General features: G+C 42.8%; 2 protein-coding genes across 2 annotated transcripts; one reads left to right on the top strand and one right to left on the bottom strand.

The window, feature by feature from the left end:
- The first annotated feature begins 1,917 nt into the window (after positions 1–1,917).
- On the top strand, positions 1,918–7,106 carry LOC102375686. Its single transcript, XM_006020595.3, has 3 exons — positions 1,918–2,184; positions 5,773–5,889; positions 6,632–7,106. The coding sequence occupies exons 1-3, from the start codon at positions 2,077–2,079 to the stop codon at positions 6,698–6,700; spliced, it is 294 nt and encodes a 97-aa protein (XP_006020657.1). The 5' UTR covers positions 1,918–2,076; the 3' UTR covers positions 6,701–7,106.
- On the bottom strand, positions 6,756–18,299 carry E2F5 (E2F transcription factor 5). The gene is made up of 9 exons (XM_006020607.3): positions 17,014–18,299; positions 16,246–16,355; positions 15,438–15,599; positions 12,663–12,706; positions 11,827–11,891; positions 10,069–10,336; positions 8,955–9,155; positions 8,489–8,533; positions 6,756–7,497 (listed from the first exon to the last, which is right to left on the bottom strand). The coding sequence occupies exons 1-9, from the start codon at positions 17,029–17,031 to the stop codon at positions 7,388–7,390; spliced, it is 1,023 nt and encodes a 340-aa protein (XP_006020669.1). The 5' UTR covers positions 17,032–18,299; the 3' UTR covers positions 6,756–7,387.
- Positions 18,300–18,517: the final 218 nt, after the last annotated feature.

The raw sequence follows: 18,517 nt of genomic DNA, 5'->3' as shown, positions 1-18,517 counted from the left end.
AGAGACCAAACAACAACTGCGCACCAGAATGAACGCACACCGGAAATCTATCAAAGACAGAAATACCCAATTACCGGTGGGGGCACATTTCTCACAGGAGGGCCGCTCTCTCTCCAATCTCTCATTCCATCCCGGAAGAGCACACACCAACTGCTGAAACTTCCTTAGCCTGAAGAAGGGTTTTTGAACCCGAAAGCTTGCTTAATAACTATTCTCCAACTATTTGGGTTGGTCTAATAAAAGATATCAGATTCACCCAAGGAACCTTGTCTGGTTACAGAATAGCATCCTTCCTAAACAGGGCAGCAATGAAATAAAAGAAGTTACCCAACTGCTAGAAAGAATCAGTGGGCACAGCTCTTCCTATGGGTTTGTACTCCACAGGGCACAAGGAGGGTGGGATGATCCCAGCCAACACCTCTAAGTGCTAATTGCCATGCAACAGTGGAAGAGTGATATTGTAGCCAGAAAATATGCGAGAGGCAAGGATTTCTTAGGGTGATATCATCTGTTGGACCACCTATGTAGCTGGGGTACGGTTAGACAAGCTTTCGCATGCAAGACATTCTTCCTCAGGTCTCAGCATTAATGACATACAAAGAATGAGTGGCAGATTGAAAAGCCACGAAGCCGGGGTACGGAGGGAAACACTGCCATCTCGGGTTTGCTTCTGGCATTGCATACGGATCCCTTTTTATCATCTTTCGGGCTAGGGGCTCTGCTCCTTGCTCTCTTTCCGGCACCAGCCACACGGGGTTACCGTGGTGTGATGATTAGCAGGGATCCTGGTTTTCTCCGATAACAACAAAGTCTCCAATTTTCAGATTAAAACAAGTAACCCAAAATCCACGTTTTCCCGTGATTTAAATGAAACACCACTATTTATAGTTGCCCTCCCATCTCTCTCTCTCTCTCTCTCTGTCTAGAGAGAGAGAGAGAGAGGCGTTTCATTTTAATCACGGAAAACTGGATTTTGGGTTACTTGTTTTAATCCGAAAATGTGGGATTTTTTTAATCAGAGAAAACCAGGATCCCCGGTGACCAGTGTTAACATCAGTGTAAATACAAAAGAGCACACACAACACAGCCCTGCCCTGCCCTGCCCTGCCCTGGGGTAACACCCCGGTTCAGTTCAGGATGGGAAAACTCCAGGTTATCCTATACGGCATAAATCCGCGCCAGCCTAAACGCTACGTATCTGCATCTTATCCCAGGGATAACCATGTGCTCCAGGGAAACAGTCCATAAAATGCACTCCCGTTATAACGCCCCCTCCCCCAACCACACACTGCTTTAAAGACTCCTGACAGCAGGTATCACTATTCTCGTTACACCGGGCACCAGGTTGTCCCCAACAGCCTTCTTTAATGAACTTTACACCCGAGCCCAGGGCAGGGCAAGGTCACAGGGTTGTACCGGACCTGCCCCATCACTCCCACCGCCAAGGACAGTGCGGGGTTCTCAGCCTTTTTTGCTCTGGAAGCAGCCGCAAACAACCCGGAGAGGGGTGGCATCTCCATCCTTGGAAGGTTTTAAGCCCCGGATAGACAAAGCCTTGGCTGGGATGATCTAGCTGGGGCTGGTCCTGCTTGGGCAGGGGGCTGGGCTAGGTTGCCCTCCTGAGGTCTCTTCCAACTCTAATTTTCTGTGAGTCTCTGCGGACTAGAGCGATGGCAGAGCTGGGGCAGGCCCGGCGGGCAGAGTGTCTCTGCCGCTGCGGATTCCCGTTTGGGGTGCCAGAGCCGCTGCTGCGGGCGGGGATGGGAATACCCAACCCAGCCCGAGGGAGCGCCAACGCCATATTACATCGCTCGCCCCGCCCCTCGCCGTTCTAGAACCCGCTCTCGCCCAATTATCGCCGGGGGCCTCAGAGCTCCGCCCAAACGCTCCTGTGGCGTCACCACCGGGGTGTCAGGCTGTGGGGCGGGGATTCCCGGCCGCGCTGCTGTGACGTAGCGCTCGCCCCGCGGCACGTGCGCCGGGTGAGGCCTTCTCTACCTGCTGCGGCGTCCGGAGCAGTTCCCCCGCTCGCCCGGCTCGGGGCCCGGCGGGACGCAGCGATCTCCCCGCTAGGCGATGGGCAAGAGCAGGGCGAAGGTGCCGCGGCTGCAGAGCGTGTTCCACGTGGCCAACAGCAAACTCCGCAAGGCCAAGGCCAAGCGCGTCACCACGGGCCTGAAGAAGGTGAGTGCGGCGCGGCCGGAGCAGAGCAGGGTGCAGGCGCAGGCGCAGCCCAAGACGGGGAGTTGGGGTTGGTGTAAGGGGGGGGGGGGCACAACATTCCCTTGGGGAAAGGAAAACCAAGGGTGCAGGGGACCTGCCTGGGAAGTGCTGCCCGTCCCCACCCAGCAGCGAACCACGGGCAGCCGGAGGTGCTGCCAGTACGGGGGCAGGGCAGAACTGATCCATACTAAGGTGTTTCAACTAGGAAAGTATTCATCCATCCCTGGCTCTTCCACTTTAACACACAAGGGTTCTCACCGGCATGAGGAGTTAAAAAACAGTCCCCCCCCCTTATGTGGGATCATACTGTACTCCGCACTGGTGAGAACACACCTGGAGGACTGTGTCCAGTTCCCGGTTCTGGGTGCTGCTCTTCAACAAGGACGTGGAAAAACTAGAGGGGTTCTAAAGAGCCACCTGTATGATCAGGGACTTGCAAAACAAGCCATACGAGGAGAGGCTGGGGGACTTGGGCCTCTTCAGCCTACAGAAGAGAAGGCTGAGAGGGGACTTGGTAGTGGCTTACCGCTGAATTATGGGAGTACATCAGGAACTGGGTGAACAGCTGTTCACCAGGACACTCCTGGGGATGACAAAGAGCAATGGATACAAACTCCTAGAAGGCAGCTTCAGGCTCGATTCCAGGAAAAACTCCTTCACAGTCAGGGTGTCCAGATTGTGGAACAAACTCCCTCTAGAGGTGGTGTAATCACCTACCCTGGACATCTTCAAAAGGAGACTGGACAGTCACCTCGCTGGGGTCACTTGACCCCAGTTGTATTTTCCTACCTAGTGCAGGGGACCTGGACCCTTTCAGCCCCAAACAGTCCAAGAATCTATGATGCTGTGAAGGCACTACTACATTGAGAAGAGGTTCAGATTTGCACTACCAGGAACATTCAGACAGATTTGGGTTCAGGGAAGAGCTGCTGCTGTGGGCACAGGGTGACATTTCTTCATCCCATTTTATCATTTGGAGGACACAAGGGTTTGGGTCTGGCCTCCATCCCGAGGAGAATCACATTACCCATGGAGGGGAAGTCCTATGCTCTGATGAATTGCAGTATTTCTGCGTGGGAATAATTTAGAACTAGCCAATAGCGGGGAACAAATTTGCATGCGGGTGGTGGGAACTCCTTTGCACCGTGCATTTCTCTTGCAACTTGAGCAATGCACCCTGCAAAGGAAGCTACAAATTGGCAGGAAATTCTCCCTTGCACCGGGGTTCTCCTCTGCAGCAGAAAACCCCATCGTGCAACGAAGCTGCAATTTAGCGGGTGTAATTCTAGTGCCGAAGCGCACACAAAATCATACCTTTGGGTTATGACAAGTGTCAACTAGTTTTTTAAAAAAAAACTTTGTATATTACTGTGCATACCTCTTTGGCAGATGGGTCAGGCTGTGGGGGTGGAGGGCAGCTAAGCAGGGATAAGCCTAAGCATGCATGTACCATATTTACCCAAATCCAGGATGGATTTGAATTTAAGAACCGCCCCCCTCCCCTATAATTCTATACATAGAAAGTTATTGGGGGGGGGTCATCTTAATTGTCCCCCCACTGCTGTGCTGGGAAAGCAGTGGCAGGGGGAGTGAGGGGCCAGATCCCTGTCCCTTGCTCCCACCCATGCCTATGCCTGCTCCCATGCCACTTCCCTCTACTACCAATCTCCCTCTCACCCTGTGACACTGCCTGCCCCCTCCATCCCCTGCTGCTTACCTTCTGCAGCAGCCTACTCTGGCTCTGGAGGCTCCAGGGCAGCAGTAGCAGTGGCCCTGGCCCAGCCCAGCCAGGTAGAAACAGCAGTGTGAGCTCTAGATCCTGTTGGTCCGGGGTGCAGCCAGAGATAAAGGTAAGGGGGAGAGAGACATTGAGAATCACTGCTCTAAGTGAACATTTTTCTGTCTAGATACTAATGATGTCTGTCTACATTTTATCTAAAAATCTCATAATTAATTAACTGCTTCTTTCCTTGTAATATTCTTCTAGGGTAGCACAGTATCCTTTTACACTTACAATGGGAAACTTAGCCATGAGATAGATAGGGGCAAGCCCTGAAAGTCCAGAACACAATTCTTAAGCCACAGTCCAGCAGTGTGCACAAAGCCATTCCCAGCCCTGCTTCATTTTGTCACCCTCAGTCACTGTCTCCACAACAGAAGTTGTTTTACAGTGCAGGCATCCAATAAAAGCGAGTAAATGGAAGTGTTTATATGTCCATTTTCTTGAATAGAGGCAAACCCATCACTAAATGTAATGTAATTTTTAATTCACTTACAATGGTGGTTCCAATATGAATGTTCAGATCTAGTAAAGGCTGGGAAACGCAAGAAAAAGTGAGTGTGCTCCCAAAGTGATACTGTACTTGTCTGTTAGACAGGTAGTTTTCATTTAGGATCCCTGTTAAAACTTAACAGCCTATGAAGCAATCGGAGTTGACAGGTAAAGGCCCAATGTATGACACTGAAGACAATCAAGATTAAAAGATTTCAAGTTGGTATGGCAATTTACATAATTGTATTTACCAACAAATTTGCTGAGAAACTAAGAAACCTTCCTGGAACTAGTTGCTTCTCTGTGTTGGCTAAAATTAACTGAAGGTGACAGTTTGAAACAATTTGTCTCACGTGTTCTATTTCTAGAAAAAAAACTTTTCCTCTTAAAGCCAATTTGGCAATATAAGCCCTCCTTTGTCAGTCTGTTGCTGGAGACCCATTTGGATTAGTGTTCTTTTAAAAACTCGCCACCAGACAACTTCAAGGTAAAAAGACTTTCAACCTTTCTCTGTGCCTGACCTGGACAAAATGAACTGTTCCAAACAGGAGACTTTACCACACCTTCAGCTCCCCTGTGAAATACAAATTTTCATTTCTACCAAGGAGAACTTTTACAATTTCTGCTGTCTCCTATGCCTGATGAAGGGTGAGTCTGCCCGAAAGCTTGCAAATAAAATATTTGTTTGCAAATATCTTGTTGGTCTAAAAAAAGGTATCACCTCTTCCACAAATGTCGATTCCATTTACTCAGTCAAGCAGTTAAAGCAGGATTTTAAGAATCGGCAAGCAGCTTCAGAAGTCAGGCTATGCATAGCCATGTTTAATTGCTATATAAATATCATGTACAGTGGACTATGTTAAATGCATATCTTCAAGACAAAAAAAAAAAAGGCTAACTCACCCAAACAATGTAAATAATGCCCTAACCACAGGAATGCAGTATGCAAAAAGCTCTTGACACCTTATTTTGGCTGCCTTGTTACTCAGAGAATCCTATGCCTCTAATAGCAGACTTAAAGTTGACAGGACCTAGTTCAGTTCTGATATTGGGAACTTTGGAACAGGCGACTGCTATGCAATTGTGGAAATAGACAGCATGGTTAAAATATTCCTATACAGATAGTACGTTTATTTTATGTAAAATTGAGATTGGCATTGTGTTATGAATTATGTACTTACCATATGCACACATAAGCAGAGTACATTCTAGCTTCATATCAGACTAATAAAATTATGTTAGTGTCTTAATTAAACTTCTCTTTTTCTTCTCTAAAGATAAACATTGTGAATAATGAAAAAATTAGCATGGTAGACAAAGCATTTACTGAAGTACAGAAAGAAGTCAAGCAACTATCAAAAGGAATTTCAGCAGAATCTCAAAAGGGACATCTGGTAAGATTTATAAAAGTGCCCTTTAATGTCTTATTGGCAGTGAGCATAATAGCATCCTCAGTTTAAAAGAGTGAAAGAATTTAATATTTTTAGCTCATCACTGAAAAAAGTGGTTGTGACTCAATGCAATGCTGTCAAATCTGAAGGTGATAACCTGATACGTACATTACTTTATTCCTTTCAACTAAATGTTAACATTGAAATCTATTAACAGAGTCTCAAAAAGATGCAAGTCCCACTTCTATCCGTTCAGATTCCCCTCAAAGGAAAACACATTTTGAAATTTGGTATTTCTGTATCTCGAGCTTTGATAGGGCTCCAATAATTGGTCTTCTTGGTACACGACAAATACAGTACTCTATACAGAAGAATGTACCTTCACCATTTTAGGATTGTGTAGACCCAGGATTTTGAAAAATGGGGTGCAAAGAGTTTACTGGCTTGGGGGATGGGCCAAGACTAGAGCTCTCAGTGGCAGAAAGCTTACTATGCATGCAGTAGATAGTTAAAGAGGGGTGCAACCCTGTGTCAGACTAGTGTTCCTCTATAATTAAGTCTGTTTTCATTTTATCCAGGTCCATTATGTTTTGGCCACTGGTCCAGCTAGTCTAGCAAGTCTTTTATCCCTCAAAAGTGAATAAATTATAGCACACATTTTATAACTTGTTGTCTAGACATACAAATATTCTAGCTTTCTTTCAGCAGTGAAATTAATATAAGTTTTATACTTATACTTTTTCAGGTTTCTAAACCCCTGGAAAGTGAACCAGCCAACGTGGATGCTGCTACAGACTTATTATCACAGTTGTAATGCACAATGACAGAGCTACAAATTTCAAAACCAAATAATGATGAAAACTACTAGATTCTTTGTACAGTTTTATTAAAAAAATCTTGTTAATATACAAGCATCAGCACACTTTAATACAAACTACAAACAGACCTTTCCTATTGTCTAGGAAAGTGGAATGTCAGAAGTCAATGTGAGAAACTTAAAGTGCTAAAACAGAAGGCACTTCACAAAATTGGTTCACTGAAACAATTTAGCATAACCATGTTACTGTCCTTCACCTTATAGTTTGGCAGTGAAAGCTTTAAAATTGTTTGAAAAAGATTTTAAAAAATACAAAAAGCTTCTTGGCAGTAAAGCTTCATACACAATGCTTTTACCTGTAAGTAACAAGCCTGGGTCATTACAAAAAAAAAAAAAAAAAAAACCTGCTATAAAACGGTTTTCACTTTTCATCCAGAAGAAGAAGTAAGGGAACTTGGGATCTTAAATCAAATTACCTGAAATTCATTATAATGAAAAAGCCCTTTCTTCTAGTTTTTGAATGTAAAAAGTTTTGTGAAGTAGTTAAGGAAGCAAAAGGAAAAACACTCCCAAAGTCGGTGAACTAAGAATTTATACATTCATTATTTTAAATACTTAGGTTATGAAGGAGTCTAGAATGTTACATAGTTAGAGGTAGATATGACAGTCTGGTTGATACCGAATCTAATAATTTAGTATCTGCACATCAAAAAGATCACAGACTCCTTCATTATCATCCAGGTTAAAGTTGTAGTCATCTCCAGGAGTGGGAGAGAGTCGTAAGAGAGGAAAAACTGTAAAAACAAGAACCATTTAGATAGTTAATAAGCTTTATTATAGTAGAAAATAGTGAGTTTTGAAGTCCAGTGATACTAGATGAAACATTAAAGAGGGATTTGGAAGTATCAATGAAAGACACCAACGCAACTCCACCAACATAAGATTAAAGAAAAAAATTCAGAATAGGTAGGTGCAGTTCATTACATTTCAAATGGATCTGCTAGCAATGCTACCTGGAATGGAGCCAATGCTGCATAATGGAGATTTCAGTTCCCTCAGCTGCAGCAAAGCAACTATTAAGCAGCCTTTGTGGTTGATACTAGTGATCTATTGTACTTCTATGCCCCCCTATTGTTATAGCATCTGTGCACCTCACCTTCTTCTATATATTTATACTAAAAGGTAAAAGTAATACTATTATCTCCACTTAACAGATGGGGGAACCAAGGCAGAGAGACTAAAAAGTCTTGCCCAAACTCACACAAAAATCTAATGAGTTCAAACCCACCATATTTTTCACATGCCATATGCCCCTAAGTAAGAGAGAGACTTTGTTTTGGGAAGGTAGAATGAAGAAAAAGAAAAGACTGTTCCACTCATCAGCTTCTTCATTTAAGAGAGAGACCACATTTTGGAGGATTGATTTTTGAGGAGGGGGAGGGGACAGCAGTAGGAAGGTGCATGTGTATGTGAGGAAATGCACCATATTTGCTCAGAGTGGCACTCAGATCAAATCACTGAATAGTTTTCTTAGTTACAGCCAGCAGGAAAAAGGGAAACAGGTGGAAGCATGGAGACTAGAACCAAGGAGGAGAGGAAAGGAGGTAGAACTGAAACAGGTCATAGTACTGGCATCCACTTTAAATAGTGGGTATATTTAATGAAGTGTGGAATAATATTTAGATAAGCACCCAACAAAACAGTCCATTAATACTCAAGTATGAAATACAAGCTTAAAACCTAATCCTTATTCATTGAAGCAAAACGGGAATCCTAAATGCTTACCATCTGAAGACATTAATTCATCAATGATATCACCGCTAATAGTGCCTGTTAAACATAAACACATGTTTGTCAAAGTCAATCTAGGTTCTGTGCATTAATCAGATATTAAAATAAAGCTGTGCTCAGCAACATTTCAGATTGGGGGAATGCTTCGTTAGAGCTTAGCTCTGAGCATGGGCTGCTTCCAACCTGACCCATGCCACCAGTCACTGTTCCTCCCCACAGTGCTACTGCCTCTTTTCCCTGAAGAAACACCTCTCCCTACCCTGGCTCTACAGGCAGTAAGTTCAAACCGCTAAAGTAGAGTGTTAGGTGAGGGGATTTTTCATGAACACTTGAAACAAAGAGCTACAGACCCTCCAAGCCAAAGCATGTTCTTCCTAGGAAAATTCACCAAAATGCTATTTGGTTAGGAGAAATGAAGTACAGCATCGGCAAAACAAAAAAGAAAAACAAGGTATCTTACCTGTGGGCTCTTCCATCTTTGCAATGTCAAATGAGTTTGGCTTGAGAATACAATTAACGTCCAAGGGAAGCAAGGCTGGATAGTCATTTGAGCTAGCAGTATTTTGCGTTACATCTGTTACAAGGCTAGTGTACAGGCCAGACTCTGGAAGGCTAGGGTAAGGATTTGCTGGAGCTGTATCACTCTGTTGCAAACTGCTTTCTAGAAAGATAAGAAAGGATGCATTATTTTTTTTTTTTAATTCTTGTAAACACGACCCATAATGCCTCCACCTTGTCCATTAGAATAGTAGTTCTCATCCTTTTTAGACCCAAGGTACTCCTCAGAAAATGCCAGCTCTTAGCTGTCACTAGTTTTTTTGACTACAGAAAAATAAAAGAGCGATTCTTTTGCTATTAAGAACTCAGAAAGACCACACCAGGTCAGAATGTTTTTGATGGTATGGATTGCTATTAGAAATCTCTGGGTTTTATCCTGTGAATCATGTTTGTACACCTCACAGTCCTAATATCACATGGCATCCTATAGCAAAGGATCTTGCAGCACTTTGGTTGAGAACTGCTGCATTAGAGCACGTCCAATATTTGCAGGCAAGTTAAATGAATCTCCCCTACTCCACAAGATGCACATATCTCCATAGACTCTCCAGAGATTTGGTTCTGGTATCCGTGATCTGTTCCAAAATAACATTTTATTACCTCAGCATTCATGATAAAAATGAGTGTGGATGATCTCTGCGATATTGCGGGAGAAGGCAACCACTTTTTGGAGTGAAAGCAAGAATTTTTTATGATCTGTTTTATGACAAGGTTCAAGAATTGCAGCCCCACTGGAGGCTTTCCATCTTATTCAGCTATTGCTACATCCATTTGGAAAAAAAAAAAGTCAGCTCAGGGCCCTGCTGTGTGCTAGTCCTAAGAACATTTCACAGGAATACTTCTGAGATCTTCCTGGTAAAAGACTAATTGTGAAAGAAAGTCTCAGCAGCAGTCTGAAGAGTAGAAACCTCCCTGCCATCAAGACAGCTGATACATAACATTGTTGATTCATTTTCCCTCCTACCTAGTTTTCTAAGAAAGTTTATTTGAGGGGAACCCCCCACCCCTCGACTTACCTGGTGGCGTCTCTGCAACAGATGTATGTGGTAAATGCTGCCCTTGGTCAAGACCATGGTGCTTTGATGTATCTTGAGTAGCTGTGGTAGGTTTTGGGGGAGTCACTGGTAGAGCAGGTTGAGATGGGGGCTGTGCAAGGTCATCAGGTGGAGGAACTGGAAACACCACAGGCTTGGAAGAACTGGATTCTTTATTAATAAGCAAAACATGGATAGGTCCTGAACTGCTTTTTAGATTGATCTGGTATTTCTTTTGTCCATTTTGTCCCTTTAATAATTAAAACAGATTATTTTTTTAGTTAGAAGTTCAAAAGAATTGTAAGTAGCTTCATTGCTTTCTATGGCAGTTACTGCAGGCAAAAGGGCTTTTATTAAGAATGTCACTGCATAGTTACATGCTGTCTATCTTCTAGTCACTGAACCCAGTACAGACAGTTCTTATGCAAAATTATCTGCTTGCAATCAGACAGCAAATATAATGACCCACATGAGCAATAAGCAGATTATAAACTTGCTATTCACACAATCAAAAAATGTCACAATACAGAATTTGTGGCAGGTTCACACAATTTAATTCATACTTATCCAAGAATCACAGTATGTTTCTCATAACAAACCAGCAGTGAAGACCTTTGGAGACTATTTACATGTAAAATAATTTCCTTTTACACTCATCTGCAAAATTGTTTTAATTGGGACTAAGTATCCTGTTATGGCTGAATCCTTTTCCCTTGATTCACTGAACACAGGACAAATAAGTCTTAATAGGGACCATTTACTAATAGAATTGTCAACATTAAGCTTCTCTGTTAACGAGGGCTGGTTTCTCTGGTGCAGATTAGCAAGTGCTGTGCCACTTCAGGGGATTAGACAACTTTTTTTCCCCGCATTTTGAGGAGAAAAAAAGGAAGAAAAGGAAGAACCAAAAAGGGCATAATTTACAACTTAACTTAAGACTGGACTCCAAGTTATAATGAAACTCAAGACATTCTAAAACAATCTGCCCCCAAAGAGCCAGAACTTATGCTGCAACTGGCAAATATTTCTGTTACAGAAAAAACTTGAATTGTGTGCATCCATCCGTACTGAGGGCAGTCTCACTAGATCAGCTTTGCAGCTCGTGAGGGATTTTTTATGCACTTAGAGTTTAATTACTGCACTTGGATGAGAATTGAATCACTCATTCCTCACTTGAGTTTAAATGAGAAACTGGTCAAATGGAATTGCTCTCCTACAAGCACAATGGCAAATATTCTTTGTGCCACTTTTCCTATCCATGTAGGCAGTGTTGAAAAGAGGGGGAAAATATTTCAATAAAGAAACTGAAGATACAAAGATGGCAGAAGAGAAGCGATTTGCTTTGTTGGCTTTTATCTTGCTCACCCACCAACCTGGTCAAAGCTTTGTTTCATCATGTTCTCTGCAAAATTGTTATGCAGTCTCCTTAACCTCCTCGTTCTATAAAAAATATGATTTGGGGTTTCTGAGTTCTTTGGGCCAGAAGGGGTATGAGAGCAAGGAACTTATCACAGAAGGATCAATGTTGGCTGACTTTAAAAAGGGAGACCAAGGCCATTACTTTTTGCTGTGAGGGTTGCAGCAGCATTTGGGAGTGGGTAAGAGAAGGGGAAAACTCCATATCCAATTACATGAATCTTAATAGTTTCTCTCACAAGTGAAAAGAAAAAACACCCTGATTGGCACAGGTATTATTCCCCCAGCCTCTTAGACAAATATAAGCGGGTTGTTCGTACATACCATTTCAGGTATAGGAACTTCTAACTGTGTACCACAAGGTGCTTGAATTGCTAGAAGCGTGTCTCCTAGTTAAGTAGTAATTTTAAGAAAATATTAACCACACTTACAACTTTCCACATACCTGCATAGTAGTACACACTCACATAGGATACTATTCTACAGATTTCATACACTGCACCCTTTCAAGATAAATATGAGAACAAAAAATCAAAATCAAATCTCATTGTGTAATCATATGACATGGGAACTACTCATACTGCGACTGTGTGGATTTTGCAGAAATTGTGGACTTGGGAGATCTCTGTGAAATTGCGGGGGGAGGAGAGGGACACAAGAACAAGATACAAAAAACCCTTACTAAAATAAAATGCTGGCTTTCCAGTGGCAGCCAGCAGTCCTCCTGGCTGTGCAGTCTGGCACAAAGGCAAGCAGGTATGTTGGCTGCCGCCCCCACTCCTTGCTGCTGACTGGCTGAGGGGGTTGCCTGTTGCGCAGCCCCCACCCCTCTCCACCAATCAGTGGCAAGGGGTGGGGCTAATCAGAGGCATAAGCCCATGGAAGTGGCAGCCACCCTAGCAATTTTCCTGTGAAATTGGCTGGCTGCCTCCTTGAGTTGGGTAGACTCCTACATATGACCCCAATAATTCAGGAAGTATACCCCACAGTATCTGAGCATTAACTGACATCCCTTTACAACCCTGACAAAATTGGATACGATAAGCCTCATGTTCGGTTCTGAAATGAAGTACTGTTAAAGGCATTATTTTTAAGACTGCAAATATGGAGTTCCTGACCGGCTAAAAACACTTAAGGATTTCTGCCCAATAGCAACTTACCATTGAAGCAATTACAGATGTCTTCATGAGTGATGTATGAAAATGTAACTGCTGTCAAGGAAATTTTCAAAAGGCAAACAAACTGAATTCTTCCTTAAGTACTGTGCAGTTGGTATTTGTGGCAGTTTGCAAAGGGTATTTAGTATTTCTACTTTATGCTATTTGGGCCAATATACGCTACAATCTTTTTGCGAGCAGCTAGGCTGGTCAGAGATATGAACTTCATTTGATGTAGCTCTGCTAACATTAACTAGCTAGTTTGTATTGTTGAATATATATGAAAGAGAGGGGCATATGGGGAAGGAATATTTTTGAAAGATTTAATATATCAAATATTGACATTTTTTGTAGGAAAAAATATATATGCGCACACACATGCATGCTATTCCTTCACTGTTGACTTGGGATGCACAGTCTCAGTTCTTAGCAAACTGACTCCAATGTCCTTCACACAGCTGGACTTAGCTATTGGTTTTAAAAATACATAGATCGGAAAAAAAAAGCTATTCTTTTAAAAGTGTATGGCTGCACTTCTGAGTGATGGCCTTTCCCACTGTTACTAGTATTGACCAAACTGGTTTCAGGTCAGCTAAAGTTCATCAGGTTAATGATCTGGGCAGTTAAGCAACCCTGACATGATAAACATATTTGATTTTATTGAGCAGTTCCTCTTGAGCAATCATAGCATAGTGATAAGGACTTCATAACTGCTTATAGGAAAGATGGCATTTTTCCCTCCCAAAGTCCCCAGTTATAGAATATGTGAAACAAAATTGGTAAGAATACTAAACACGGCTACATACTATAGGCACAAACACAACAAGCAAAACTAATTATTGGCTGTTTACACACAAGGAAAATACAAGTTCCAGTGAATCTCAGAAATCTTACCTTTTCAAAAATTTAAGTAACCTGTCTTGTAAACAGCAACAGAAATAAAACGCCAAAAAAAGATCCTATGGTCCTGTTAAAAAGCTTAACTTACACGTATGAATACAATGAATTTCAGTTAATTCCAAAGGCTGCATTTTCTTCATTAAAAAATTGCTCTGTAGCAGGGAAGTACAAATTATTAATATTTTCATCTTTAGGTCAAGCCAAAACTGAATTTATCCAAAATATCTGGCATAATACAACGACTTATAAATTTTGTATCATTTTGAGGCCTTTTAAAAATAAAAGCAAAGGACTGGATTCAGAAGGGAATTTCAATGCCATCCAGAACTTGTGGTAGTACTGATAATGCCAGTCCCATGGCCTAGTGGTTAGGTCCTTTCCTGGGCTGAATTGATTCAGTCTTTGCAGGTTAGTCTAAATTGCAAAGATTGATCCAATAAGCAAATGAACAGACATTCACCTTTGCTTCAGGAAATACAGCCATGTACCTGCAGTGGCTCAAGCCAGAAGCTGGGAGGGAGCTAGACCATGGCTCTCTGGCACGTAGCCAGCATGGGCTGTGTATTTGCTTCCTCTTTCTGGTGCCTCCAAGGTTTCTGGAATTTGCAGTCCACAATCATAGCAGCAGGAATCTGCAGGATTGTTCATTACTTCCTCTTACTGCTTCCAGGTGCCTCTGGGATTTACAGTCCACAGTTGCAGCCAGCAGTAAGTTTAGCAGGGCAGGGCAGCTCTGTACTCAGGGGAAGGGAAGTTTAACACCCCTGGTCCCAGACCTCCAGCTAGGGAGCAGAGGGGTAGGGCCGGCCCTGCTCTCTGGAACAGATAGCACAGCCCAGCCCAGGGCTGCAAAATGCTGGGGGGACTGTGATTTAACTTGAACCAGAAAGGAGTCTGGGACAGAAGTTTCATAAAGTGGTTTAACCTAAATCAGTTAAGTCTGATACTGCATTCAACCAAATTTATCTTAAACCAGTTTCAGCCACTTTGAAACTGGTTGGTATGCACTGAAATTCTATTCTGTTAGAAGTTTAAACCAGTTTCTGATCACTTAAACCAGTGTACGTGTAACTTCTGTCCCTAGTCTAAAAGGTGAAGAACCAGGGTTAAAATCCTCACTTTGAATGAAGTGGAGAAAGGATCTGAACTCGGGTCTCTTACACCCCAACGGAGTATCACAACCTCTGGGCTCTCTCAGAAAAGGAATGAGCACCACGCTTTCTCTTCCTCAGTTTTTCATATGGCACCTCAAGGCCTATGTGGATCTAGCCACCAAAATGATGTGGCTCAGTTTGGAAACGGCAATACTAAATTTTTGAGCTTTCTGGATTTTAATTTTGCTAAAACTATTTGCTTAAGTTCAACTTAAATTCATGAATAGTTTTGGGTTACCACAAGAACCTTGGTGAATTAATCATCCATTGAAACCCCCCACCCTCTCCAAAAAACACATGCAGTTCAAGTTAAAACTTAAAAAGGCCTAACTGCAATATCCAAAATCTTGCTACCAGCTAAATATTTCTCTTCCCCAAAGTATATTTTCCAGTACTTTGTCTAATTCAGTTTTAAAATTTCACAAGCATGCTTGCTTTCACTTTAGACCTTTCCATGTATTTAACAGCCTACTGGATCTTGCTAGCAACTCATAACTCTCACTTCAAAAGTGAAAAGTGAGTTATTTCCACAAGTACTGCAAAGAAAACTAAAATTCTACTTTAACTGAAAATGTACAAGTGATTCCATTTCTTTTATTGTTAAAACCCCAATAGGTCACCTAGTTCAATTTTCCTTTTCTTGCTTCCCATGAACATCATGCTTTACCAGCCAGTTATTTTAATTCTATTTTGAAGGCACATCCAATAAGTGTCCAAAGGATATTGGTTGTTTGTGGAGTCATCCATTACATTTTTGATGCTTTGCTGCAGCCACAGTTTTTGCTGATCCAGCTCTTTTTCTTTTAGTTCCAGATCTTCAATTTCGGCTTCCAGATACCTCAGCCTGTCTATGACTTCTTTTGTATTGCAGCCAGCACCTACACCTCTTAAAAAGGTATAATATTGTATCAATATTATATGCAACAACATAATACTTCTTTATCTATTTTCTTCTTCAGGTTTGGCAGTGCTTTCTGTACCCATTCCAATTTTCCCCAAGCTGACTGTTACAGGGGGAATCTGGGGAAGGGAGAGTGGATTATGTTTGGTTTTGCCTCATGTTTTGTTTTTTGTTTTTAATAAAAAGGTAGAGCCTTTGGCTCCTCTCTCACTTCAGATCTACCACAGAACAATATTTTGATCCCATGCCCCAGATTCATTTTTCAGTTCAAGAACCTACTTTAGGACCTAGTTATACAAAGTGTTATGATTGGTTATACAAATGTTAGTGAACATGAGAAATACCAGATTGACAGTCCCCCAAAAGTGAACACTGTCCAGACACAAAGGTATGAAAAGCAGCAATATGAGCTTTCCCACGCTCCCCCCTGCCAACATGCACAAAGTACTTTAGTCTCCCTAGTCCTACCTGAAAACAAAGACGACACCTAGTAATGGGACTACTGACATTTCGTATGTCACATCCTAATCTTAACATATATTTTAAATTGCCAATTGTTTAATTGTTCATGGAAAAAGAACAACTTTTTTATTTCTTGAGCCCATGAAAACATACACAGTTCACATCTTACTTCCACTGAATGCTGTTTTTTGACTTTTTCTCAATCAAATCAATCCCTTCCAAAACATTGGTGATGTCATAGATTCTTCTTTTTTGTCTGACAGCAAGAGTATCAGCAGCCTGTTAAAAGAAAGGAAATAGATGCCAGTGACTTGGGTGCTGAGCGCAAGAGTCTAGGGTCATTAGGTTTCTCCCCAGAGGCTGAGCTAGCCTCCTGGGTACTGCAGAAGCTAGTCACAATTCTGAAGGGAAGACCCCTGACACCCATAGATCCCAAAGGACCTATTTTGCATCACTGTCATTATCAAGAGCAGAGTCCCTGCTTCAGCTCAACCAAACCACACACAAGAATGGCATGCAGGTCTCCCTAAAGCATGCTGGAAGAATCCCCCATGTATTGTAACATAGGGGCCAGTTTTTAGAAGGCAGGGAATGGCAATAGTGAAGGAGGAGTGACCAAAAGTCTAGAGAGAGAGAAAGCTCAAAGCAGCTTTCCCTCCTCTGAGGTTGGATTAAATCAAATTTAGGGCAGAGCATCAGCATATGGAACAATGAAAGGTCTCACTAATCAGGGCTGTATGATATATAAAGAGAGGAGCTACTTTTTGTTAATACATTTCAGGCCTCTACCACTGGAGCTGACATTTATTTCAATCACCTTAAGGCTACATCTGCTCTGTAGTAAGAACCGTGAATGCAAGTGTTGACATATTCAAGATAGCCCAAGTGCTGATAGCAATGAACTACAGTGACACAGTCTTCCACTGTCCAAAATTACCTGCTGTACAGCTCGCATTACCACACAGCTTCATTGCTATATTGATGCCAGTTAGGATTAGTCTACATGAGATGCAATTATGCCTGTCACTGCAATGTGGACAAGGCCTAATGGGAAAAAAACAGAGTAACAGAGCAGGCTATTTCTTGTGTTTTAGTATGAACATGGAAACCAAAAACACAACATAGCAACTGAGATATCAATGTCTTTACTATATGTTGACCCTTGCATTTCAAGAGTAATACACACTTCAAACTGGTTTTGCCAGTACCATAACTGACCGGGGGGGACGGGGGGACACGACACCTTAGGCAGTAGTCCTATTGCTGCCTTTGGCATGGGGTGGGGGGGTGGTGCACAAAAGCAGCTGTCTCTGCAGTGGAGACTGATTGCACTGCAGCTCTGAGCACTGACAGCTGCTCCAGGTACAGGCCTGCTCTGCTGCGTCTCTGGCTTTGCTTTCATATTGCATATTCTACACTGAAAAAAAAAATCCAAAAATCACAAAAAGCCATGAGTCATAAACAGCACAGGGACTTATTTATTTACTTGAATCCAGGACAAGGTTCTCCCCATCCCCACCCCATTCAACATGGAGGGGGTGAAAGTCCCTCATCTTGGATTCAAGTACAGGGCATCAAAGGGGCATGTGGCTCCTATGTGCCTCCTTTCCCCCCCACCTCCCACAGCGGCTTACCCTCAATTCTTTCATGGCTTCAACCCAGGGCACAAAGCACATGCTTGCTCTTGCTCCAGCCCCAGCCCCAGCCTAGCAACAGCTGTTACAGGGGTGGCAGCAGCTTCAGCCAGGCCTCAAAGCCTGGACTGGGCCAGAACTGCTAGCACTAACACTGCTACCAGGCCAGACTGGGGCCAGGAGCACCCCGCCTCCCAGACCATCTACCCCTCTCCTACTTGCCCTTCCCTCATCGTGGTTGAGGGGATGAATTTAAGACTATGATACACAGAATGTACATAGAAAATAACTAATTTATATATTTTCTATTCACAGAATTTAATTATTGGGGTGGGAGAGGATCATGTTAAATTCAGAGTCACCTTGGATTTGGGTAAATACAGTACTTTGTAGAGAAAAAAAATGGGGAACCATTATACGCTTAGCAACTGATCAGTTTTGGACGTTTGAACAGAAAAAAGGAACATCAGTTAGGACTCCAGGTTTACCTCTTTTTGAGACGGCTTAGGAGGCTTAGCTTCAGTCTGGAAGACCAGCAAAGATAGGTAAGCAGTAGGTCTGTGCGAAGTGGCAAGTATTTGCTTCAGATTTGGAATTGGCCAATTCGGAGGACAGCGATTCGATTTGGAGATTCAAATTGTTGTCCCAATTTGATTCGGCTGAATTGGATCCGAAAGATTTGGCCATAGATTAAACAGGCAGCTGACACAGCTGCCTCCAGCTGGTAACTATGTTGGGGCTGGGGGAGGGAGGAGGAAAGGGGCATGGGGGAGGGAGGGATTGGGGCTGGGCTGCAGGTGCGGCAGG

Source organism: Alligator sinensis, unplaced genomic scaffold, assembly GCF_000455745.1.
Source record: "Alligator sinensis unplaced genomic scaffold, ASM45574v1 scaffold717_1, whole genome shotgun sequence".
Lineage (NCBI taxonomy): Eukaryota > Metazoa > Chordata > Crocodylia > Alligatoridae > Alligator > Alligator sinensis.
Note: the sequence above shows the minus strand (reverse complement) of the source record. Positions and strands in the feature narration are given on the sequence as shown.

What these genes read in the sequence shown, in the direction of transcription:
- E2F5 (XM_006020607.3), bottom strand. An exon ending in AAAAACAGCATTCAGTGGAA is followed by an intron (nt 15,600 to 16,245) that starts GTAAGATGTGAA and finishes TACCTTTTTAAG; the next exon opens with AGGTGTAGGTGCTGGCTGCA. An exon ending in AAGTTCCTATACCTGAAATG is followed by an intron (nt 10,337 to 11,826) that starts GTATGTACGAAC and finishes TAATTATTAAAG; the next exon opens with GGACAAAATGGACAAAAGAA.
- LOC102375686 (XM_006020595.3), top strand. Translation starts at nt 2,077, where the DNA reads ATGGGCAAGAGCAGGGCGAAGGTGCCGCGGCTGCAGAGCGTGTTCCAC. An exon ending in TCACCACGGGCCTGAAGAAG is followed by an intron (nt 2,185 to 5,772) that starts GTGAGTGCGGCG and finishes TCTTCTCTAAAG; the next exon opens with ATAAACATTGTGAATAATGA. An exon ending in AATCTCAAAAGGGACATCTG is followed by an intron (nt 5,890 to 6,631) that starts GTAAGATTTATA and finishes ATACTTTTTCAG; the next exon opens with GTTTCTAAACCCCTGGAAAG.